This window comes from Rattus rattus, chromosome 5, assembly GCF_011064425.1.
Source record: "Rattus rattus isolate New Zealand chromosome 5, Rrattus_CSIRO_v1, whole genome shotgun sequence".
Taxonomy (NCBI): Eukaryota; Metazoa; Chordata; class Mammalia; order Rodentia; family Muridae; genus Rattus; species Rattus rattus.
In genome coordinates this window covers 82,106,264-82,129,061 of record NC_046158.1, presented here as the reverse complement: position 1 = coordinate 82,129,061, position 22,798 = coordinate 82,106,264, and the positions used below count along the sequence as shown (strand labels likewise).

Sequence of the window (22,798 nt, the reverse complement as noted above, 5' to 3'; positions counted from 1 at the left end):
ATGTTACAAAAAAATCACTAAGCAGCTTACAAATGTAAAAATAGGTTATAAAATACTCCCCCCACCCCAGAGTTAAATGAAAATATGTTTATCCAATAAAGACAGCTGGAGAGTAGTAGGTGCTGTAAGCTTTCAGATTTTGAAAACAATTCAAGGGCTTATGTCTCTTCTCTGTCTCTCTTTGTCTCTGTGTGAGCCTCCCACCCCCAACACACAACAGCGTACCGTGATCAAACAGCTGCTGGGTACATAAGTATATGTAATTGGATGCAATAAATGTACATCCAATCAATTAATGTCTGATCTATATTTCCCACCTATAGTCTTTGTAGCACTAATGTGATAAAATGTTAAAGGTTTTTCAGCCACTTAACTTGGGAGATGCTGCGTTAAGTGAGACAAAAGGAAGCCAGGACAGAGTTGATCAGAGCCCTCTGATACTCCACTGCAGTTAGAGGCATCCAAAGAAGGAAGCAGTAAACATTCCCCAAGCCCTGTGTGCCTTTGCTGAGTTCTCTTGCTTTACAGAGCATACGTGGCAGGGGCTACCCGAACCTTCACTGTTGTCAACTTTCAGGTGCTGTCTCTATTAGAGTTTCTATTGCTGTGATGAAACGTCAGGACCAAAAAGCAAGTTTATTTGACTTACACTTCCACCTTGCTATTCACCATCCAAGGAAGTCAGGACAGGAATACAAACAGGTTAGGAACCTGGAGGCAGGAACTGATGCAGAGGCCACGGATGGGTGCTGCTTGCCGTCTTGCTACCTGTGGCTTGCTCAGCCTGCTTTCTTATAGATAACCCAGGACCACCAGTCCAGGGATGGCGCCACTCACCATGGGCTGGGTCCTCCCCCACCAATTGCTAATTAAGAAAACACCTTACAGCTGAATCTTATGGAGGTATTTCTCAACTGAGGTTCCTTTCTTTCAGGTAACTTTAGTTTGTGTGTCAAGGTAATGTAAGACTAGCCTGTACAGGTGCCAACATGCCCAGAACCGAGTGTTCTAACCTCACACCAGTGGTGGTAGAGGCAGAGGAGAAGGAAGAAGAGTGGAGTCCACAACTTCCCCACAATGATCAAGGGCTAGCGTCCCTTGATAGCCCCACAGTGATAGCGTCTAGTCAGTTTTCTGTCACAAGCGTCAGTCCTCTGTATTTCCTAAATGTGAGCAACTGTCAGTAGAAGAACAAGAGATCTATCTCTAAGCACTTGTCCCCTGATCATCGTCCACACAGGAAGGTCAGTCTTTTCACGATTTACCTCAAGGTGGGCTGTGAGGCCTAAGGGAGAGCACACTCCAAAGGCAGCAGTCGGTCAGGAGCCCATCTTCCCAGTCCTAGAGGTGAAAGTCCAGTCCTGAAGAAGGGATGAGGGCCCTGTGACCTGCTCCTATCTGAGGCTGCTGCTTGAGACATAGAGGACATTCTGGGGTGAGGGTGACTTGTTGCCACCTTTCTAAGCCCTGGAAACTACTCTTGGCCTCCATGACTTCACATTTCTCACTTTCTGACCAAGGCAAGCCATCTCCAAATCAGCGGCCATTATTATGACCAGTGACGAGGTCTGAAGGCACTCAGCAGAGTCTCGGTCACATAGAGGGTGCCCCGGCTGTCTGCTCTCAGATGTCCATAGGCTCGTAGGATGCTTTGCACAGAAAAGGGCAACAAAAGGTTTCTCCTGGAGGAATGTGCAGCCCAAATCAGTATTTCAAAAATATATACGTAGTTACTAGTCAAGAGTGTGCAGGTGCACAGCTCTCCCATGGTGGAGAGATTTAATCTGTACTCATCACGTAGGTCTGTGCTGTGGTGAATAGGCAAAGAGTAGTGTGTTTTTTATGCATGGCTGAAGGTGCTCCTGTGACCTAAACAGTCAGTATCCAGAGAGCTGAGTGAAACAGAGGTGAGACTGCGGGCTGGGCTCTTGAGAACAACTCGCCGGGCACCTCACCTGGGAGTGTGTGTGTGTGCGCGCACGCGTGCCAGTGTAAGTGGCCTTTGTTTCTTTTGTCTCCCGTATCATTTCTTCTTTGCCACTGAAACTGGAGTGAAAGGCTACAGACATAAACTGTGCAAATAAAATAACCTTGAGAGGAGGCTGTTGTAGTCGAAACTTACTGTCTACCCTGTTGCTATGGTTACCTCCAGCAGGTCGCCCAGTGAGAATGGCTCTGTCATCAGCAACGAATCAGGGAAGCCCAGCTCAGGGAGGCGCTCACCCCAGAATGGAATGACACAGCAGAAAGTGACAAAGGAGGAGTCCAGGAAGAGAAATGGTGAGAAGCGGCCCCATCTAGTACCTTCCCTGCCTCTGTAAGCACACACACATGCTTGCACACATAGGCACCCTTACACCTAGTGGGCATCCATATCTCAGACCTCTCTGTTCTGCCCTGCGAGTCCTGGAATCTGTTGTGAACTGAGGTGGTGTCTGTATCCTTCCTTCTCTCTGAATTGGTCTCACCTCCTCAGCCCCCTATTAATAAGAAAGTGTGTACTTACTGAGGGGAAAGAAAAACCCTTGTTGGAACAAAGTGATGTTTGCTTAGAGCCTTTTCTAATTCTTGGATGAAATGGCGTGATTTCCTACATCAAGTCCAATAAACTGACAGACCTCCAAAATGCTGCCTATCTTGGAGGTTTTCCCCAACCTCGGTCTCTTAACCCTTTTACAAGTTTCAAGGGTTCACTGTGTACCTGTGAGTCTCACTAACATGTCTGTCATAAACAAAAATATATTATAATAAAAAACAAAAAACCCAAATCAACCTTGCTGGGCACAGCGTTGTATCCAGCTATAATTCAGCTGCTTAGAAACCTGACCAATACAACTTAGTGAGACCCTACTTCAAAACTGCGCACCACAGCGGTGAAATGCTTGCATCCCTGTAGGTTCAGCCCCCACTGTGCCCTAATTAATTAGTGAATTAATCAGTGTATGACTGATTCCCCTGGGATACTCATATGTTTCCTCTCACTTAGGAAGTAAGAGTTAAATAAGAACCTTGTTAATATAACATATATATGATTGGATTGGGGATGGAACAAAGGAAGAAAGAAACCAACAGAGTGGAAATGGGGAAGAAACAAAAGTGCATCTTTCATCATCTGACCAGGCTGCAAAAGGAACTAAGTCCTTTGCATGCAAATATGGCTGCCTTGTGGTCTACTGACCCATCTAGAGCCAGGGTAACTAAGGTTAATTAGTAAATGTTAATGGACAGTCCATTCTTGTTTTCCACCAGGCTTACTGCGTCTGTGGCTTCTACTCTTGTTCTCTGGTGAATATGAATGTGTAAAGGAAGGAAACACAGCGTTTTACCAGCAGAATGGCTGGTATAGGTCTTTGTGATTCTGTGGCCTTATTAATTAGCCCAGCTGTGAGGCGATCTTAGAGCCCATTTCATGAAATTATTTAAGAATAGTGAAAAGGTTGGGTGTGACAGGTAGGATTTTGAAAGGAAGGCAACAACAACAAAGCCAGCTTAATATCAGGTGTGGTGTCTCATGCCTGTAGTCCCAGGACTCAGGAAACTGAGGCAGGGGGATTGCCCTGGATACCTGTCTCAATCAATCAATCAACAAGTAGGATGTCTTTTTTAACAAGCACAGGTACTTGAACTTCTAAGGCAAACGCAGTATTATCTCTAGGAAAGGGGGATTATTTGCATGAGTGAGGGTGAGGGGTTGCTTACAGGAACAGAAATGACTCTCAGACAACTGCATCACCAAAGCCCACCCCAGCATAGGTGATGACTCACAAAAGCAGGAGACCTGGAGCACACTGCAGTCTACAGGTTGGAGAGTGTCCCTTCCAAGTGACTCAATCTTCCAGGCGGTTTGGCTGGTTTCTGCTTCCTCTAGGCAGCTGGTCTGGTCTCAGTCTTCTTCACAGCCCAGCTTCTCTGAGAGTGCAGTCTATTGTTTACTCTTGGGAAAGGGGCCTCGAATCTGGAAGGTTCCAGGAACCACCTCCTGAAGCTATTTTGAGTTGTTTACCTTCTGTCTTAAGGAGCTTCCCTACAGCATGGGGGTGTTTGAATCTCAAAGGAAAACTGCTCTACAACACCTAACAAGTTACCCTTAAACAGAAACCTAAAATGCATTATCCTTTCACACAATGTTTGTGATTCAGAAACTTGCTATTGGCTTGGCGAAGTTTTTCTGACCTAGGATATGGCATAAAGTCACAGTCTTGTCGGTGAGAGGCCACCAAACCTTTCCATCCAGCTGCTTGGATATATGCAGAATGGCTTTCCTAGAATAAGTGACCCAAGAGAGAACAAGGGGGAAACCATAATGTTATTTTATAACCAAGGCTTGGAAGCAACACAATGTCGTTAATGTGGTCGTCATTCCTCTCACGGTTACAAAGGGCAGGGCAGGGCAGTGGGAATGGGATCATCGTGTGTTGGGGTAGAAATCTCGGCTCTCGTCCAGACAAAACACAAGGGGCCAACACGGTTCCACGTGGAAAGGTTTAATGAGATAAACAGAGTAGAAGAGGAGAGGAATAAAGGGCCCCCGTGAGCACGTGGAGGGAAGGGGGAGGGGAATGGGGAGAGATGGAACAAAGGGGAAGAGCAAGGGAGCAAGGAGCAAGAGAAGAGAGCAGAGGAGAGAGTGAGGAGGGGCCAAGCAGCCCCTTTTATAGTGTCAGGCACCTGGCTGTTGCCAGGTAATGTGGGGCGGAGCAAACCTGGCTGTTGCCAGGTAACTGTGGGGGAGGAGCTTAGACAGAATACGAACGCATGGACACCTGATACATGGAAACAAAGCATGGCCGGCTTTTGCTGTAATTGACCAGGAAGTAGGCGATGAAGGTGGCCAGGCGTACAGCATGCAGTAAAACTACCCTCTAAAAATACATATGCATGTAGTGACACTTCTGGTAGAGATTTCCCTCTATCCCTTGGCTGCTTTGGTGACCTTGTATTTACAAACCAGTCCATGATACTTTATTAAAAAAAAAATCCATCTATGACCCACTCCTGGTCTGTAAGTTGTTTTAGCTACATTATAAAATAAGTACATCCTTGGTTTAATTTGACAGATCTTCTGTGATTGTAAATGACAGAGTGATCTACGTGCTATGTTTCTCAATAATTTAAATAACACCCCAAGTCTCTTGAGCAGGTAGGAGGCAAGATGAACGTACTTCGGTTACACTCATATTTTATGTAACACCCATTTTGCTTCCAAACTGCCTCCTAGTTCAGTTGCTTAAGCAGGCCTAATTTATCTTGCTGAGCCCGTTCAATAAGCTGTCATTCTTATACCTACTCCATGAGAATATGATTTAAAAAACAAGTAAATCAGCTAGATATGGCTGGACTTGAAGCACCTTCTGTCAGCTTAGTTATGGAATCACAGAGCCAACTTGTGTCTTGCAGCCGTCACAGCAGAACGCTCTGTCAGATGGGCGAATTAATTTACCAGTGCGTAGGAGGCAATGAGTCCGTGTAATTAGAGGAGTTGTCTGTAGCTCTGAGTTAGTTCTCTGGGGTTATTTCATAGCTTTCTTTTGTTATAGACAAGTAAAAGAGTGAAAAACCTAAGTCGTTTGAGAAATAGCCTCCAAGGGAAGGGGGGAGACACACACAGAGAGAGAGAGAGAGAGAGAGAGAGAGAGAGAGAGAGAGAGAGAGAGAGGAGAGACACAACCGCAGCAGTACATGTGGCTAATTGACCTGGGGAAAGTTGTCACTTAGCATCGTGCAAAATGAGATAGCTTCACCAGCAGAGACTAGACCGGAAGCTGTTGTTCTGCCTGTGGGCAAACTTAATAGATGCAGGTTTGGCCAAATTCACTTCTCTCTTTTATAGAAGCATAAAGAATAAGTTTACTTTTTATTGTTTTCAAATGTGTCCTGTCCCTGTTTTGAAAGGAATTTTTTCTTTCTGTTTAACTACTACCTTTAAATTTCTTCCCTACTTACTGATACTGTAATAACTCGATCAATGGCACAATCCGTAAAGTTAAAAGTAAGCCAGGGGCACAAGCGAGCTGTGGGCAGAGCCACATACTGTTGCCTCTGCATTTTGAGATCCCTCACATCTCAATCCTGTAGTTCCCTACATATTAAAAACCCACGTGTTTGTGCCTGGCCTTAGGGACAGCAAGCGATGAAGAGGAGGGAGCAGGTCTCTTTGACAGTGCTGGCAAGGCGGCAGCGGATCCCTTTGACACATCTTCTGGATCCGTGCAGCTCATAGCTATCAAACCGTCAGCTCTGCCGGTCGTGCACCCCGCCTCAGACAGGGGCCCGGAGTCTTCAGCGGCGCTCAACGGCGAGGTAAGCGCGCACAGCCTGGGTGGAGAATCCAGCTGGACCGCTAGGGTTCAGCGATCCCACGCGGGTGGAGTGCAGCGTGTGTCCAGTGGCCTCCGTTTCACACCCGACCTCGGTGATGGGAAATCCAAGTCATCCAGGGCGTGTTCACAGCACTTCCCACCCGCAATGACCCCCTTTCTCCCAAACCTCTCATGAGTATAGCCTGAAGCCTTTCTATGCTGCACTCCGGTACATTTCGACGTCCATTAGGATCCCTGTTGTTTGGAGAGAGCACATGTCACTCCGGCAAGGAGGTGGCCACTAGAGACTCTGGACATTGATTTCTGTTAGCAAGCTTGAAATAGGCCCCCACTCCCCACCCCTCCCCCCCCCCCGCCCCCACCCCACCCCGCTTGCTTTCTAGGTGGTGTCAATGTTAGTCAACTTCCCCGGGGAGTTGACTGAGTTGGTAAAGTGCTTGTCATGAAAACCTGGGATTGGCCCCGTATAAAAGTGAAGCGCGCCAGTGTGCATCTGTGATTTCAGCACTGGTGAGGAGAGAGAGGGGGATCTCAGGGCTCATTGGGCAGCCAGTCTAATTGACTTAAAAAACATCTGCCACATCCAGGAGAGATTTTATCAAAGAAAATTAGACAGAGATAGTAGACAATTGATCAGTAGGTGAGAGAGAAGAGCGTTATCTCAGACAAAGAACAGGAAATTGGGTTGAAAATGCTACCCCTCCCTCTTCCTTTAGCAGTAGAGTTGTCAGTGAGCTAAAAAAAATGCTGCTGAATCTTTACAAATGTTCACATGGGGCTACTGTGTGTATTGACATCACACATCGCACATGTATGCACACACAGTGGCCCTACCATGTGTATTGATCTCGCATATGTATGCACACACTGTGGGGGCCACCATGTGTATTGACATTGCACATGTATCCACAGACAGTGGCCCCACTATGTGTATTGACATCACACATGTATCCACACACTGTGGGGGCCACCATGTGTATTGACATTGCACATGTACGCACACAGTGGGGCACTGTGCACACAGTTTCTCTTGTGTTAAAGCATTGGGTTAATCGTTCATTTCTGCCCTGCTAATGTTGCCTGACAGGTGGGTGATTTGAAGGTCTAAAGCCTCCTTCTCATGGCACCTCAAAGGACCTGCTGCAGCCCTGTACAATCGGGCCTCACAAATGTATACTAGAGACTTCTTCTCATACGTGGGACACTTATGACAATGTCGTGTGCACCTGCTGCAGGAAAGACCTTTTTATTCTGAGCATGAACTGGCCTTAAACTGTGATAGGCTGAGGCTCAGACACATACACAGGCAACACCTTCTATTTCAACTTCTTTATTTTTAGTCAGAGAGACTAGTCTGAGGGTGAGGTGCTGGTTCAAGGCCATGCTGATGGCTGGAGTTCAGATGCTCTGACACTGCCTAGAGCTCCTTCCTCTCTTAACCCACCCTCCAGCCATCATGAGCAACAGCGTTGTGCTTAAAAACTATGGCCTCAAAAGCTGTGTCGCCAGAATTGGACTTAACTCGTCCACTCCACTCGAAGTCTCTGTGTTTTAAGTAAGTGAGTAGAGTCCTTTGAGTGTCGGCCCCTCTGCCCACAAAATGGACACAGCATGTGAAGCCCTTAGCACAATGCCTCGCACGTGAACACTTCGTCACCATTGCTGCCATGTTGTTTTTGTTATTGTTGGCTCATCAGTGAGGATGAAGTAATTGGCCACCATGTGTCCTTTCTGCCTCTTAGCTCTGTAATCTTTCCTGAGTACCAGTTCTGTGTCCCCTCTCCCTAGACACACACAAGCCTCTGAAGTTGGCACTAATGCACTGTAAACTGCCTCTGATTAGGACTGTCTGCCTGGTTAAAGCTGTCTGTCATTAGGGCCACCATACCTGGGTCTCTGTGTCCTACCCTAATGCTATGAACATCGTACAAACACACTCTGAAATTAGGGCAGATCCTTTCCTCCGGGGCCAGCTTCCTGTCACTTGGGGAGAGTACATGAGCATTTCCCTCAGTCAGAGATGGGTCTTTGATACCTTTGGGCAGTTAAAGCAATGGGTCCTGCTGACACTCAGCTGGAAAAGGTCCCTGACCTGTTCTCTCTGTAATCAGCTCTCTCTCCAAGCTTGACATAGACTGCCTTAAAATTCTTCTCCTTCTTGTAGGGATGGCTGATTTAAATGTAAGTGGGAAAAGCATAACCCAAGGCCAAATGCCATAAATTTCTCCATTATGAATCACAGGGAATTCTTTTTAAAGAAAACAGAACATTGAGTCACGCATAGCGATCTTGACCTCTCCCTCTCTGTCTCCTTCTCCTGAGCAAGTGGATCATATGGAAAGCAGGCCCCTGCAGTGGAACATTTGTTCTATTCCCCCCACATCCATCCCAATCCACTTTGAGCCTCATCCCTAGAGCCCCAACTAAGTGGACAGAGAAAGCCACAAGGTTATTCAGGGCTGAAGCTAGACTCAGGGCACCAAGAACTAGCCAGGCAGCTAGGCTCCCACACTGAGGAACCACAGGGTATAGGCAGAGTAGGAGTCACAACGGTATGGGCTCTTAGCTAAGGGTATACAGACAGACATAGGCCTGCAACAGTCCAGACAGATGTGGGAGACAAAGATGTAAGGTAATTCAGTGGGTCTTAGGGGTTTACTGCTGTGAAGAGACATCATGACCAAGGCAATTCTTACGAAAGGAAACACTTAATTGGGACTGGCTTACAGTTTCAGAGGTTCAGCCTGTCATCATCATGGCAGGAAGCACGGCAATGTGCAGGCTGACATGGTGCTGGAGAGGGAGCTAAGAATTCTGCCTCTTATTCCACAAGCAGTCTTGAGGAAACTCCACTGGATTGAGCATATGCAATATATATATATATATATATATATGTGTGTGTGTGTGTGTGTGTGTGTGTGTGTGTGTGTGTGTGTGTGTGTATATACATACATATATAACCTCAAAACTGGCCTACAGTAACACACTTCCTCCAACAAGGCCATACCTCCTAATAGTGCCACTCCTCATGGGCCAATCATTCAACACATGAGCTATGGGTGCCAAACTTATTCGTAACACTATGGTGCCAGATCCACTTTATATGAGGGCTGGCGTTGGTGACAGACAAGGGGCTTTTACTAGAAGGTCACAATTGCCAGAAAAGCTCTCCCATACTTCCACCTCTGGTCTTTTTGGTCAGCTGGCCTTGCAGAAAAAGCTTCTTGTCTGAGTCGGGTGTGGACCTGACACTCTTTTCTCTCTCTCTCCTCCAAGGTGAGCAAGGCTCTAAAGCAGAAGTCAGACATCGAGCACTATCGGAACAAGCTACGCCTGAAAGCCAAGAGGAAGGGGTACTATGACTTCCCCCCAGTGGATGCAGGGAAAGGCCTAACAGAAAGAAAAAAGATGTACGAAAAGGCCCCAAAGGAAATGGAGCATGCTTTGGAACCAGACCCAGAACTGTGTGCTCCTTTCGCAGAGTCTAAGAACAGGTACATGCTCTATGGCTGTATTTTACGTCCCCGTGTAACATGGGACGAGGACAGAAGAACCCTGGGGCCTTATCCCCACGCTCTTTGATCTTACCTTGGGACTTTGATCTTTGCAGGCTTTTGATGTGGTCCCCACAAGCATGTACTCAATAATGAGTCTGAAAGAGTCAAATTGAAGCTGTTAAAACAAACTCTGGGGCGAACAACCCCAATTGTCCTTTAGCTTAATGATATTTTCAAGCCAGTGGCTATTTCAGAGCGGGGTGAGATATAATTATCACTTACCTAGTTATGCAACCTCCAGATCAAGGGCCACGCATTGTTCAGTTATGCTAGTGGTTCTCGCCCAGGAAGGCAGTGGCGCGCCTCGAGTTTCCAGCCTTTGTGAGTCCTGGTCACACTTTGGCTCCACGCTACCTCGTTTCAGTCATTCACAGATCTGTCCAGGTCTTCCACACTTACTGTCAGGCTGTGACTCAGAGACCAGTCAGGACGATGTATGCTTGCATTACATGTGCTTTATCTCGCTCATTCCTTCCATGTTTCATGTTAGACAGGACAGCCTAAGGGTTGCTCCTATGAAACGTAAGCCCCCGGTGAAAGAAAAAGATGAGCTCTAAGGCCCCCGAAAGTGTGACAAGAAGCCTGAAGAGCGCTTGAAATGAGAGCTGCTGTAGCTCTAACGGGGCCTTGGCCCACTGAGGTAGAGCTGGGCCAGGTGGTTTGAACGGGGTTCTCTCTCCATCTGTCCTATACTTACGTAGCAAAAAACCTGAGAACGGGGAATTTGTACTTGGCATAACTGTATTTTCTAACCATTCTGCTGGCTAGGAAGTCCAAGCTCAAGGTGCCAGGATCTGGTAAAGGTGTCCTCACTGTGCTAACGCATGGAGGAGGGTGGAAGGGAGAGAGCAAGGGGGTCGAACTTGCCCTTTAATAATGTCATTAGTCCTAGCCGCCGTCCTCCTGCTGTGTAAAGACGCCATGGCCAAGGCAGCTCTTATAAAAGGAAGCATTTAGTTAGGGTTTGCTTACAGTTTTGCAGAGCTAATCCATGGTCATCCTGGCAAGAAGCAGGCAGGCGTGGTGCTGGAACGATAGCTGATGTGTATGCAACAGGGAGAGAGAGACGGAGACAGAGACAGAGTCAGAGACACAGAGAGAGACACGGAGACAGGAAAAGAAGCACCTGGGTCTGCCACGGGCTTTTGAAACCTCAAACCCTGCTTCGACTGACACACTTTCTCCCAAAAGGCCACGCCCACTCCAACAAAGCCATACCTCCTAATTCTTCCCCAACAATTCCACGAACTGGGGGCCAAACAATCAAATATATGAGTATATTGGGGGCCATTCTCATTCAAACTGCCACCTCACTGCTGTGCCCCATAAGACTTTGTAGCCCCATCGCTGGGCAAAGCTTCTACCTCCTAACAATGATAAAACAGCCATGAAATCTAATTAAATGTTTTATTTCATATTCATACATGCATGTAGTACATTTGAGTCCAAACTACCCCCCCATTTCTTTTCCTCCAATTTGTTCCCATCCCCCCATGTTCCCCTCTGAACTTCATGTGCTCTCTTTTACTGTTTTCTTTTTCAAATTTAGTATCTTCTGAATCTGTTTAGTGCATCCTGTATGTGCATGGGTGTGGAACCGCCTCCTGGAGCATGGGTAGCCTGCATCCTTGAAGAAAAGTGACTGTCCCTCTCCCATTAACTAGGGGTGGGACTTCATGATCCCCACCCTAATCCATTCTGGAACTTTGGCAGGCTTGATCTAGTATAGATCGTGTGCCTGCAGTCACAGCCGCTGTGAGTTCATGTGAACTCATGCTGTTATGTCCGGTAAACACTGTTTTGCTACAGATAACTGCCCCCTCTGGCTCTTCTAATCTTTTTGCCTTCTCTTACTCAGTGAGAGAGGTTGGTGTAGTGTAGATGTCCCATTCAGACCTGAGCACTCCGGTCTCTTATTCTCTGCATGTTGACTGGTTGCAAGTCTTTGATGAGAAGCTTCTCTGATGAGGGCTGAGTGACGAACTAACCTGTGAGTTTAAAGATAAGAACTCAGGGCTCTAGGTGGAGAGGAGGCTCAGTAGTCAAGAGCCCTTGCTGCTCTTTCAGAGGACCACACTCTGCTCACTGTCTTGTATAACCCCAGTTCCAGGAGTTCGAATGCCCTCTGGCCTCTGTGGGCACCAGTCCCCTAGGAGCTAGGCAGCCGCAGGCTTTTGGCACAGTTAATGATACCAGGCAGGGGGCTCCTCCTATGGAATGGTCTTTAAATCCAATTTTAGAAAGTGTTTGATTCCTCTCATACCATTTCTGCCACTTTTGTGCCAGTGTACATATCTTAGCTGTTCAGTCATCACTGTAGCTTACGGGGTTCATAGCTGGGTGTGATAAATGCTGACCCATCCCCGAATCTGTAGAGCCTTCTAGCACTATGAAAGTTAGCCAGTAGAAGTGAGCACATTTTAATATGAATTTTAGAAAAGGAAAACATTCAAAGCATGACAGCTGTCTCCAAGCTCTGTGGCTAACTAGGCAGTGACCTCCCATACTGGGCGAAGAGGTAAAGGTCAGCAAAGCCTCTCCCGTCTGCCTCTCTCAGCTTCCTGCCTGCCTGCCTGCAGCACTTCCGTGAGACCACCTCTACTCAGGGTCCATTCTCCTTGGCAGTCCCCTGGCTTTGGGCATACCAACACTGCATGAAGCCACGAGAAGCCACAGCACATGTGTGTTCCACACACTAGGGACAGAGTAGGGCAGATCCTGGCCTAAATGGATATTTGCTTAAAAAATAAAAAAATAAATTTTAGAACAAAAAAAAATTTTTTTAACAGAATTGGATGAAAGCAACAAGACTCAGTTGGGAACTGGGGATAAACTGAAGCAACTTAATTTATTTACAATATAGAAAAAAGGAGAGGTTTCTGAGCCGGAGATTAATTTGCTAGGGGCTTGGTTCGCTGGTATGACGAACGAGGGCATAAAATCCCAGCATGACAGAGTTCACAGTGCACACGTCACCATGTCAGTAGGTAAAGAGGGAGGGAAAGAGATGGTATGGGTTTGCCAGAGAGGCTGATAGTACTTTTGTTTTTTTTAATTTGCACTTTGTTCTTGGGGACTCTGCTTCAGGCTTCTCTGATGAACTGAGGTGAGAGCGGTTTTTTCCCAGTTTGGAGAAATAACACTTTTCGGTGATTTTCTTTTTGAGCAAAGCTTTTCCCTGGGAGCCGGGTCTAGACTCCTCAACATAAATTCAGGTCAGATGCCCAAAGTCCCATGATGGACGGTGGCTGCTGCGTGCGTAGCTAACTTGCAGCAGATGTCCCTTGTCTCTACAGCACTAAGAATGGTTTGTAAGAACATTCAAACGCTCGCGACTTAGGGAAAACAGATAGCCACGAGCTAGATGAGCTGGGGATAGGGGTGAGAGATAGAATGGAGAGAGATGGCTTGAAAGAAGAGCCGAATTGGAAAGGGGGCGAACTTCGACCTCACAGTTCAGAGCGGTTCCTGATTCGCTGCTGTTGACTCCACCCAGCCGCTTGCTGACTCCGCCCAGCTCAGGGCGGTTCCTGACTCTCGGCTGTTGCTGACTCCACCCTGATGTTTATCTCTTGTCACAGGTTGAAGTTAGCTTTTAATTGCTGTTCACAGTACAACCTTCAGAGCTGCTGCTGTGAGCCGCTCAGCTAGAGCAGGGTACAGCAAAGTGATCATTTTCTAATGAGCAAGAACATCACTAACTTCCCTTTAGAGCAAAGAAATACCAAGATGGGGCAAAACTGATTCTAATGTTAACTGATCCCTAAGTCTCTCAGAGTAGTTTCAAAGTTCTTTTTTTTTTCCTTTCTACAATTAGTTAAAATACCCTATTTCATATTAAGCACACATATGGAGACACAGAGCAGACAGCCTGACAGGCCAAGGCTGTCTGTGGCCAGTTTGTCTGCTCGGCTGATTTGCACCTGCTATCTGTAACTCATTCGGGATTTTTCTCAGAAGCTGAAGAGTTGTGTAGCTAATGTGTTGTAGGGCATCCTCAGCTGATGACAGGCTAGAAGTCAGAGATCAATATCCCTGGCAGGAGATTCTGGGTGTCAGAAACACCATTGCAATCACCATGGTTTCAAGGTTTTGTGTTAGCTGTGCATACGTGGAACAGGTGGGAAATATCATCCCCACCCCCAGGGTCACCAAGGCCAAGTGACAAAGACTCACCTGCAAGCATACTCTTCAGATGACACCAATCACAGAACCAGACTTCAACCATGTCCTTTAGACGGTCTCCTGGGGCTCTAGTTCTAGGCAATGCCCACCTGCCTGGATCATACCAGAGCCAAGCACTTGACAAACGAAGGCCATCCTCGTGCTTCTGGAACCCACCACCATCATCCAAACCAGCTCTTCCCACAGTGCTTCCCCTGCCCTGCCCTGCCCTGCCCTGCCCTGCCCTGCCCTGCCCTGCCCTGCCCTGCCCTTTGAGCCTCCCAGAAGCCACAGTTTAAAGGTCTTTGCTCCTGCTTCTTCCTTTCTCCCTCTGCCTCTGACCCAACTGGTCATTGTGTGTCCCACCCTGCTCCCCATCATGGCCTGGCTCTTCCTCTGAGCTCTGTGGGTGTAATAAACTGTCTTCTCAATGGCAGGCATCCCTTGCTATTGAACAATAACAGTTAACCCCACACACTTTTCCAGTGAGTCTGAAACCCAGCCACCCTAAATACCCATCAATTCCTCATTGCACTTCTGTTGATGTCCATATAATCTTCCCCATCTCCCCAGGCCCCAGCTGGTAGTTGGCAGAGCCCCCTTTAAAACAAACCATTTGCACTCAAATCCTCACAGATCATGCATCTATGAGGCCAACACAACATAGTAACCTATTCAGTAATCTATTCAGAGCTGCTCTGACAGAAACCGGGCACCCTTCTCCTTCTCAGCTGCCTAGGCCATCTCCACAGAACCCCGGGGTTCCATAGGATACAATATAAAAACCACTTTATCTGTTAAAAGTTCTTAAGGGTTCAAGTGAAATGCATCATAACCCACCCAACAATATTGTCGGAGGGGAAGAAACACAAATCAACAAGTTATAAACTATGGGGAAATAAGGACAAGTGTGCCTAGTGACATCAGTTGATAAATAAGCATCCCTTTACATGACAGCCCTATTTATCACCAATTAATAGTCACACACTGGACACACACCCACGGTGGAAGTCTGGTCGTTGAAACGTGCTAAACAAGTCTTTCAGATGTGCATCTTGAGCTCTTAGCTCAAAAGTAGGATAGCACTCGCCTAGTGTGCACAAGGCCCTGGGTTCAATCCCCAGCACTGACAGAAATGTTAGCCATTACAATGCATTGTTTCCTCTGAAGGCAGAATAAAGCAGTAGGTGCTCCAGTGTGTAAGCTTCTACCATACCCATGTTCCTCACTAGTGTATGTCTAAGACTTATGAAATACCTCTTGCCGATCTGCCTGCTTATTCTGCCACCACGTATTAGAAAACCTTTTCTTAATGGGCTAATTGACGGTGGCTGGGTAGCTAGGAAATGTGATTTCTTTTTTCCAAAAACGTAGTTGTAATGAAGTCAAGGATGCAAAATCTTTGGAATCTGCTTTAAAGTATGAGTCATTCCGAACATTCAGTCCCATAAGCCTGCTGCGCCCAGCTTCTTCCCCAAAGGAAGCCCCTAGTTACAGGTAACTGGAGGGTATGGTTTATAATGGGAGGTTGTAAGCTGTCTTATTAGCCAGGAGTCTTTTGGTTGCAAACTGGAAATCCAGCACAACCTAGTTAAACTAAAGGGACTGTATTGCCTAGCCTTAGTCAAGACCAAAGCTTTAGTCTGGCTCAATCAAGGGCACCATACTGGTTTTGCCTTTGCTTTCTCTTCACTTTTTCCAAGCTTCGTTTGAAGGCTGGCTAAAACCTCACGATGGAAAAACAAAACAAAAACAAAAAAAACAAAAAAAAAAAAACATAAACAACCCAGCTGTCAGAAACCCCAGGTGTCAGAAACCTCAGGTGTCAGAAACCCCAAGTGACAGAAACCCCAGGTGTCAGAAACCCCAGGTGTCAGAAACCCCAGGTGTCAGAAACCTCAGGTGTCAGAAACCCCAAGTGACAGAAACCCCAGGTGTCAGAAACTTCAGGTATCAGAAACCCCAGGTGTCAGAAACTCCAGGTGTCAGAAACCTCAGGTGTCAGAAACCCCAAGTGACAGAAACTCCAGGTGTCAGAAACTTCAGGTATCAGAAACCCCAGGTGTCCGAAGCCCCAACTGTGTGTCCCTCAAATGCAAAGTCCCACATTCCTAGTTGTCCTGGTCATAGCCTGGAGACTCAGACTCATGGACCCAACCTAAGTCATGCATGCTCCCACCCCTCTGACCAGTCACATGGATGTAGGGATATGCTCCTCTGGTGGTCCAGTCTGAGTCACTTTCCTACCCCTGAAAGAAAGATAGCCACCAAGAGGCATCATGCTATACTTACCACCAGGGTAAGTATCATGGGACCAAGAAGGCAAGAAGAGAAAACAGATTCTCTTAAAATAGGTGTAGCTCCTCGTGATAGAGGCTATCTACGCCTGTTGTATCACGGCTAACGGGTAAGGCAGATCCTTGAGGTTCTTGCTGGATTGTATGTGACTGAATTCTGTAACCAACTCGTTGTGTTCATAAAACAGTGTGTGTATGCCGGGTCTCTGGCCTCTCACAACTACTGGGATAAATAGCACCATGCCTTTACTCCCGGCTATGAATACCTAGAACCCTTGAACTGAAACATGCAGTAGGTTGTACGTAAGAGTTCTCTGAAGATGGAGTGGAGGCATAAGTCATGTTGCTGTTGGGTGAAGGGGAATTCCAATCCCTCTGTTACACTGCAGAATCCATTGAAGTCATCTGTCTTTAATGAGTCTCACTCCAACTGATAAACGTTGCCACTCATGGGAGGGAAACAAGCAGGACCACATTCTCTTCAGGTGGCTGCTTCTGTCCCCCTCCGTGGATAGATTCCTCCAAGCAGAAACAAGACAGTAGCAAGTGTGTGAATTTATGAGGAGTAGCTGAGTTGACACCGTGAATGAGCTGCTGCTACCCGGGTTTTGTGCTCCCTTCAGAGGCTGCATTTATTAGAACTCAGCTTCCTTAGAGGATCTTTCTCTGACCATTCTTAGCTTCTTCTTCTTCTGTGTGTGTGTGTGCGTGCGCGCGTGTGTGTGTGTGCACTTGCATGTGTGTACATTGTGTGCCCTGGGTATCGTCCTTCAGTGTCTGCCCGCCATTTGTTGAAACAAGGTCTCTCATTGCTCTGGAGGAGCCTCAGGTAGGGTAGGCTGGTTAGGCAGTGAACCCCAGGGATGTTCCTGTCTCCCAGTGTGGTATTACAAGTGTGCAATACCTGGAGTGGCTCTATTATTATCATCATCATCATTATTATCATCATCATCATCATTATTAATCATATGATTATTATTATCATCATTACCTGTATTCTGGTACTTGAACACAAGTCCTCATATTTGCAAGACAAACACTTTACTGAGTGAACCACGTCCCCAATATTCCTTGTTTTTCTTTGTAATAATGCTAATTACTTTGAAGTTAGCATGCAAGTTGTCTCTCCCATTAGGATATAAACAGTGGGAGTACCAAGGCCATGGATGCTCAGCTTCCAGGTACTTAACACATGCTAGGCACTTGGTGATAAATGAATGAATGAATGAATAAATAAATAAATAAATATTTTTTTTAATTTAAAAATTGGGACTGGTAGGGAAGCCCCAAGTTGCCTCCAGGCTTATGGCCTTTGCCAAAAAGAGAGTCTACATGGTAATTGTAGAAAAGAAATCAATCAATGGTCATAGCGTTAGAAGTGGCCCATCCTCTACAGGCTTCATTTACTAACACACTGTAGGAGTCCATGCCTGAAATCAAAAAGATGAAAAAGGAACAGGCGGCTGCCGAGTCAGCAAAGTTCGTCAAGGCAAGTTTGTTCCGCAGCGTTAGCTGTCCTCGAGGGTCAACGGAGAACCCCTGGCCTTGCCATCAGCAGAATTTTAGATGAGGTTGCACTGCTCCAATTGATTGTAGTTGCCTAATTTGATATGAAAGAAAACATAATACAGCCAGTTATAGCATCTGGGGCGGCTCAGGAGGGCGGGGTGCCGTGTTCCCCGCTGCGGGCTAAGGACCGAGTACCGTCAGTTCTGAGATTCTGAGGCCAATCCAAACCCTCTACTGGTTGCCTGTAGGTTTGGATCGGTGGAGAATTCCATCTGTCAGGGCATTTGCTGCATCATAACAGTTGTTGGATTCCCTTCAGGCAACAGATGAAGAACTCAGTCTACCGAAGCCGGCAGTCTCTGAACAGCCCGAGTCCCGGAGAAACTGAGATGGACCTTCTGGTCACACGAGAGCGACCCCGGCGTGGAATCCGGAACAGCGGATATGACGTAAGTGTGTGGTGGACTGGGTGGACAAAAGCTTCCCTGAAAAAAAGTCAGGAGGACGCAGCATTCCATAGTATTTCATGTTTTGGAGTTTCTAGACGCCCAGCAGTGTTTTCTATGTGGTGGTGGGGCAGGGCGATAAGTGGTATGGCGTATGGTTGTTGTTTGTTTTCCTTTTTGGCGAAGTGAATTTTGCAGCACATGAGCGTGATTGTGCTTTTTAAGTTGTGCTATTCTGCAGTGGATTGTTGACCCGACATTCCAGGGAGATTGTAAATGGTCTTAATTCCTTCTCCCCTTACTAGTAGAAACATGGTAAGAACGTAGCACTGCGTTAGAGTTTGTGGAACACTAGCTGCTTTTACTCTAGAACAGTTTTGAAGGTCTGGATTCGTTCCCGATGTCGTAACTCCTTAGCAAGCCATAGGAACGAAGAAATGTCAACAGAGAGAGCTGATTCCCTGTGACAAAGCACAAGCGGTGAGTCCAGCTGAGTCCAGACTCAAGCACTCCTCTCTGCCCCATCCCCCAGAGGAGGAGGAGCAATCTGGGACCAGCCCTCTAGACCCGGACATCCTGAACCTGGAGTTGCACCCAGGAGCTCATGTGAATGACACCACACTGGAGATGGAGAAGCACGCTGCTCCTCCTCCGCCTCAGAGTTTCAGAAGATTCTTGATGTAATTGCAGTTTTATTAAAAACAAAACAAAACACTTCTTTCTCATTCCCTAAATATATCTTTAATTACAAATTAATTGTTTTCTATAACAAGAATAATAATTCAAATACTGGAGAAACATACAATTTGAGAAGTGATGATTTAAGTAGGACACTTGATATTTTTAAAAATATATATGTCGTGGATTTGAAAGCAAGAAGAGTTTTCCCCCTTTGAGAGTCATCACTGTTTGGCATAAGTGCTTAAAGTGGGCTTTTTAAACGGTCCAATTTAAAGCAGGTAATTTGAATCTCCAGTGATCTTCCTTGATTGAACTCTAATGTGGTGTTGGTAGTGACGTTTATCTCTTTTCTCAAGCGCTGAGCACAGAGCGCAGGGTCTCTCACTCACTCGGCAAGCGTCGGTCACTGGCCCACCCATCCTTTCTCTTCTGTGACACTGATCATTTGTTTCTTTGCTCGAGATTTCATTTTACAAAATTCTAGACACTCTGACCACATGTTATGAAGTTACATCTTTGCTTTTCTGTTAAGCTCTTCTAACAGACATTTCCTCCTTATAAGAAATCATTCTGGGCTGGGGCCATAGCTCAGTGAGTGAGTGTGTCTGCTGTCTCTCACCTGAGTTTGGATCCTCAAACCCCTGCCTTGAAGTTGTGCATGGCTGCAAACGCCAGCACCCTGAGCCCTAGAGGTCATTGGCTAGCAAGTCTAGCCGAAAAGGTGCACCTCAAGTTCAGTGAGAGACCCTACCTCAAAAAGTAAGGCGAAGTAACCAGAGGAGTGGTTCAGCAGTTAAAGTACTGGCCACACAGCTGGGAAGATGGAGTCAAAAGCCCCAGAACCCATGTATATGCCGGGTAGGCATGACAGCTTGCCTGTGACTCAGAAGGCGGAGCAAAGGACCCCCAAAGCAAGCTGGGTAGCAAGACTTGCAATGTCCGTGAGCTCTGGATTTGACTAAGAGACCCTGCCTCGATGAAGAAGGTGGAAGAGAAATCAACCTCACATCAATTTCGGACCGCCACAGGCATGCACGTACATGTGCATTGGAACACACATATACATGCACACATCTACACACACCACATTGAAATCACCCTCCCACATATACACACAAACGAATAAACACACACATAAGTAAAATAAACTACAGCATTGGCTTTACAAAACTCAGCCTAAGCTTTATGTTTCCTGCCTTCCACCCCTGTCACGAGGCCAAGAGCATCATTCCTAGAAGCTTGCTTAGTTTGGGGGACTTTTTTTCCACTCAGACCACTGAGATATGATAGGTGCTTCAGTCAAGATAAGCATTAGTAACTTTCTCGTAAGAGTCTAGGCAGAGACACTTTCATGGTTGTGGGGAAATAGGCCAGAGGTTTTCCAACAGTCTGAAAAGAACACAGCATGTTTGGCCATGTCGCAAAACTTTCAACACCTACCTGTTACTTCAGAAGGTCAGGTCAGTGAGCTACCTGGGATAATAGATTACTCATACTTCACAGATGCCTGTGAGCAATTTTGCGTGTAGTGACAATTTTGGAATTTTATTTTCTTTAAAGAACATAGAGATATAAATAGAGTATGTTTTGGTTTTAATACCAGGTGTGGGGTATGGGGCTGCTTCAGATTGTCCACAGCAACTGTGATTTGCCTCGTGCTCTAACAGAGGCATGGTTTTGCCAGCTGCAGATGGCTCTGAGATTGTGTGACATTTGGAATCCTGGAGACTTTACAGAGGGTATATACATGCTAGGGCCCTGAGAGGCATGGCGGGTTGCTAATTGTTGGTTGTTGGTTGTTGGTTGTTGGTTGTTGGTTGTGGTTTGTTAAGTAGTTGTGCACAAAGGGGAAACAAGAAGAAAAAGAAATTAGATATCCTGACAGTGAAGATCAAACTTGTCCCAAGGAACTCAACACCCTAATTGGCAAGAAGTAGTTTAATCCCTGACTGTATTCGGAGATCTCTTTCCTTTCCTCTCTTTCCTTTTTTTCCTCTCTTATCTAGCATTAGAGAGTTGGAAAGGTGGGAGAATGCCCCGGCCTGCAGGGGTTCAGCGGAGACCTGGGATGGGACAGGAGGCACCAAGAAGGAGAGCAAGTCTATGGTCTGATCAAGCTCTCAAATTTTATTTCCATGCAGTGGCTTATAAAGACAAGCAAGCGGGAAGGCCATGCAGGGTCCAAGACCAATTCAGTCACCACCCTCCCATTGTTCTTTTGGTTCCTGTTACAGTAAACCACAAATTGCAGGTGTGCTGATAAGAACAGATAACCTTCTAGGTTTCTCAGGGGGTGTAAGTGGACTTGACATTCCTGAAACATTCCTAAGACCGAGGGTGTGTAAGCCGGCTTGGCTCCTGGCAGGAGAAAAAGGGTGTAGAAGGGTGGAAGAAAGAATAACCAACAATGTAGACAAAGACTGGCTGTGTGTGTGTGTGTGTGTGTGTGTGTGTGTGTGTGTGTGTGTGCTTTTTTTGAAAAATATGTGTTATCTTAAAATCATTGTAAGTCTATTTAGGAAAAATGCTCACATAGGAAATAATTGTAAGAATTTAGACTGTGGACTAAAGGCTGTCTCCCTTGTCTCTTCTTGAGCCTTTAGTCATGAAAAGTAGTTAACCTTTCTTGCCTGCACAGTGCAGACCAATCCTATTCTGCTCACTTTACGTGTGCTAACTAGTTGGATTTTCATGGTTTCCAGTCACTAAATCCCTTGCCAAGAAGGGGAAACCAGAGCTCCAACTAGTTCCATAGTTTGTCTGCCTTCTGGGGTCATGCTCTTAACCACCATGCAACGTGGCTTCTAAATACACTCTTCCTTGCTATTTAGCTGATCTCACATAAGACACGTCCTGTATTTCGGAGCCTCTGTGGGAGACCAGATGCAGGTCTCAGAGGAATCCTTAAATTGAAAACTTTCATATGAATAAAAAGATCAGCAAATAAAGAAGAGAAAGAAGTGAGCGATAGCTTTAAACAATGCATTCATTTTCCAAAAATGTCAAAGCACTCCTGGCAAAAGAATCCATTAGCCCAGCAGTGAACCTGTCACTTGGTTGGAAATGTGCCAGTCCGCCTCCTAGGTCTGGAGTTCTCAAACTAGGCCAAAATATTCAATCCTTTCTGCCAGGTTAAGAAAACATGATGCTGTGGGAACAAAAAACCGTGAAGATTGATTTAATTTTGAATTTACCAAACGTTGACTACTTTAGAATCCCAAAGGAAAAGCTTACATATAAAAATAAATGCAGAAATACACAAATAAGCAGGGGAACTGTGCTACACAAGCAAATCTTAGCCATAGGATGGAAGACAGCCTAGCCTGTTCCGAAATTCCCATAGCCTCCTTCCAGCCCACCTCCACCCTCTAGGGACTTGGCCTCTTCGTTTGGACCCAGGGCCCCTCTGGTTCTGCCTCATTGCCCCTTTGAGCCCTTCCTCTAAGGACACTTCCATTTGTTTTTGACTCTCGTTGACCCACAGAACCACTCTCTACTAGGGACCAACAGCAGCCACAGTAGGCTGGGATGTAGATCATAGCATCCCTCAACCTACATCAGAGAACCTTCTGCTTGAAGTAAATGATAATTAATCCGGAGGCCCACAGCTGAACAACGTGCAGAGTGAGTCTTTGGAACACTCGGCCCTAAATAGAATGTCTTCATCAACTCCCTGCACTCGAGGCTTAGCATCCTCTCCAGAAGGAGAGGTAGAACCCATCCATGTCAGAGCCAGAATTGGTAGATGATTCCTAGGAAACAAGTCTTCCAGTCACAACAGGACTGACCCACAAAGAACTCAACATGACACAACACAGACCTAC

At 46.3% G+C, this 22,798-nt stretch overlaps 1 protein-coding gene across 1 annotated transcript in view; it reads left to right on the top strand.

Annotated features, from left to right (window-relative positions):
• LOC116901695 (UPF0606 protein KIAA1549L-like) overlaps positions 1–22,798 on the top strand; it is a 242,887-nt gene that overhangs the window by 195,300 nt on the left and 24,789 nt on the right. The window contains exons 13-16 of the mRNA XM_032903824.1: positions 2,153–2,280; positions 6,119–6,300; positions 9,597–9,814; positions 18,167–18,296. Coding sequence (XP_032759715.1) covers positions 2,153–2,280; positions 6,119–6,300; positions 9,597–9,814; positions 18,167–18,296 — 658 coding nt within the window. The remainder of the gene's footprint in view (positions 1–2,152; positions 2,281–6,118; positions 6,301–9,596; positions 9,815–18,166; positions 18,297–22,798) is intronic.